This window comes from Procambarus clarkii, chromosome 26 (assembly GCF_040958095.1).
Source record: "Procambarus clarkii isolate CNS0578487 chromosome 26, FALCON_Pclarkii_2.0, whole genome shotgun sequence".
Lineage (NCBI taxonomy): Eukaryota > Metazoa > Arthropoda > Malacostraca > Decapoda > Cambaridae > Procambarus > Procambarus clarkii.
The window spans coordinates 10208434-10211640 of NC_091175.1; the positions used below are offsets into that span (position 1 = coordinate 10208434).

Consider the following 3207-nt stretch of genomic DNA (forward strand, 5'->3'; position numbering starts at 1 on the left):
TGCCCTTATATCTCCCATGGCTATGTTGGTCCAGGTGGCAGCCTACGCCCAAAAAATATGCTCGTCAATGTGTAACTAAAATCGGTATTTTATCGAAAACAAATAAATATTAAATTATAATATAATTTTGTGAATAGGGCCATAGGAGCGATTAGGCTAAATGTTAGGGTTTTGATGGGAATTATATAAACTCTTCCTCAGGCTATGTTTATTTCATCCAGCGGACAATCGCCGAAATTGAATTCATCAACTTTAATAGGTGTTAGTTGGGTTAAGTGTTGACCAAACTACACACTAGAAATTGAAGAGAGGACGACGTTTCGGTCCGTCCTGGACCATTATCAAATCGATTGATTGGGTTAGGTATTTAGGTTCTGTTGAAAATGATTTGTACTTGTAGTACGTGGATGAAGCATTTAGAGAAGTGTGATTTGATGAAAGGTTGTCAGCGAAGCACAGTTCGAGAAATATTCGAATGTCATCAGTTGCGATTCGTGTGTTAAACGTTTTTAAATTCATAAACAGTGGGTTTGGGGGCTGCATAGGATAAACATTTGGCCTTTGTTGATGAGAACGGGATGTTTGTTGATGAGGATGGGCTGTTTGGTGACGAGGACGAGCTGATTGTTGATGAGGACAGGCTGTTTGTTGACGAGGACGGGCTGTCACACGCAACTCACAACTGATGACGTTCGAACATTTCTCAAACAGTACCCAGCATACGTCCCTCTGTTCGAATCGCTCCTAAACACTTAATCTTACCCAATTTAATACTAACTATGCACCAATAAAGGCATATATATATACAACACTTTTCATTTAGATTTCAGAACATACAGACTTCTCAACGCACAGTACGTTAAAATCTAGGAATATGGCTTAGCGCCGAGCCGAACTTGAGTGGTTCACGAACAGAGTAACAGCGGCTGGATTCCCGCACATTTGTCCGATGTTTACGAGAACGATCTGATGGTCGTGGGTATTATACTCGAATATTTATTCAGACATACACCGAGAGGTATACCTCCATCTCTCGGTGTGTATATACACTAAAAGTCTGCTTTTGTTCTGGGCTATATTCAAGGATAAAATATACTTGCTGGCTGGTTAATAAGTTAGTATCACGGACTAAATTGCCCTCGCGTAGTTTACATCAATCCATGTACTCACATAATTGTGCTTGGGGCGGGGGTGAGCTTCGGCTATTTGGTCCCGCCTCTGGTGAATGGTAAGAACGCCGAGACGACGCAGCAGCCTCGAACCATCAAACAAATCTGCATCACTTACCGCTCTTGTTGCAAGCCGCTCCGGCAGCAGTTTTCCCCCTCCCATCCGCAGTCTGGAAATATCCTCACGCACTCGCACACATAACGCACTCACACGCATAACGCACTCGCGCACCGGGTACTGCAAGTACTGAACTCCCACCTCGAATGGACTCAGCCTTATCATCTTGGAGTAGGGGGGTAGGGTGGAAGGAATTGGTCGTTTGTTACTAAACAGTGGTTGTTTGGGTCATTAGGTAAGTTTAGAAAGTTTCTGTATTTCAGTTTTAAGGTTTTTAATGATGGTTGTTACAATGCTTTTTACGCTTGATTAATATATATATATATATATATATATATATATATATATATATATATATATATATATATATATATATATATATATATATATATATATATATATATATATATATATATATATATATATATGTCGTGCCTAATAGCTGCATTACGTGGCCTATAGTGAGCAAGGCTCGACTTGCCTAGCAAACAGAACGATTTTCGTTATTTTCAATGATTTCCTTCCAAATTGATTCTTTACTTACATTATTAATATAATTATAATAGGAACATGAATTACTAAGTTAAATTAGGTTATTTAATTCTATGTTAGGGTGGGTTAAGTTATTTAGGTTAGGTTAGGTTTCACCAAATTTCAGTTTCATTTGACTCAATATAAAATTGCAACCGTTTATAATACAATGAAAACTTTATCATTTCATAAGAATATTTTTTTTTAAATAAATACTTAATGAAAGTCATTTCCTTATAACACATGACACTTAAATTATTTTCCTTTCACAACACCTGTGCAAAGACCTGTCGCCAAAGGCACTGTTCTCCAACAATATAAGTCATCCCATTTTGATCTTTCCTCATAACACGTCTCACGGAAATTGTTCTTCTCTCGTGACACATGTTGCCGAAATTGTTTGTTCTTTCGAAAATGTTGACGCCAAAGAACAGTAGGAGCTCGTTCAACCGTCCTGGTGCCACAGTTCTGCAATTACCGCTGAACTTCATCTTCCAATTACACTGTTTGCCGTGTTTACTTCCATGCGAGTCATTCTTTAGCAAAGTTCCTTCCCCGGATAGCGTTCCCCGGAGATACTTCCCCCAGAGAAATCCTTCTCCAGAGATACTTCCCCAGAGAAATCCTTCCCAAAAGATCCTTCCCCAGAGACACTTCCCCCAGAGAAATCCTTCCCCAGAGATACTTCCCCAGAGAAATCTTTCCCCAGAGACACTTCCCCCCCAGAGAAATCCTTCCCCACAGATACTTCCCCAGAGAAATCCTTCCCCACAGATACTTCCCCAGAGAAATCCTTCCCCAGAGACACTTCCCTCAAAGAAATCCTTCCCAAAAGATCCTTCCCCAGAGACACTTCCCAAGAGATCCTTCCCCAGAGACACTTCCCCCAGAGAAATCCTTCCCCCAGAGAAATCCTTCCCCAGGGATTCTTCCCCAGAGATCTTTTAAAGTTACTTCACCGACGATGAACCTGGCAACACGACCTCCTCCTCCTCCATTGACCCGAAGGAGTCTAGTGCAACCGCAGGGCAACTCTCGCAGATGAGTTCCCCCAGTGATGGTAATGGTGGTGTGTGTGTGTGTGTGTGTGTGTGTGTGAGTGTGTGTGTGTGTGTGTGTGTGTGTGTGTGTGTGTGTGTGTGTGTGTGTGTGTGTGTGTGTGTGTGTGTGTGTGTGTGTGTGTGTGTGTGTGTGTGATATACAACCATTACAAGTAAGTTGCTCATGGACTAATTAGTCAGAAGTCAGCGCCTCGCAGTTGCTAAACTGAGTCAAACCTTCGTTTGCGACACAGAGAGAGATATTCAGCTCTTGGAACCCTCCTCTGAATATTCAAGGTACAGGTTTACAGGTTTCCGAACCTTTTGATGCATATATATGCATCATATG

At 41.2% G+C, this 3207-nt stretch overlaps 1 protein-coding gene across 1 annotated transcript; it reads left to right on the forward strand.

Annotated features, from left to right (window-relative positions):
- Nucleotides 1-2232: 2232 nt before the first annotated feature.
- On the forward strand, nt 2233-2766 carry LOC138368717 (protein TsetseEP-like). Its single transcript, XM_069331440.1, has one exon. The coding sequence runs from the start codon at nt 2233-2235 to the stop codon at nt 2764-2766; it is 534 nt and encodes a 177-aa protein (XP_069187541.1).
- Nucleotides 2767-3207: the final 441 nt, after the last annotated feature.

Coding starts and splice junctions, on each gene's coding strand:
- LOC138368717 (XM_069331440.1), top strand. CDS start 2,233: ATGTTGACGCCAAAGAACAGTAGGAGCTCGTTCAACCGTCCTGGTGCC.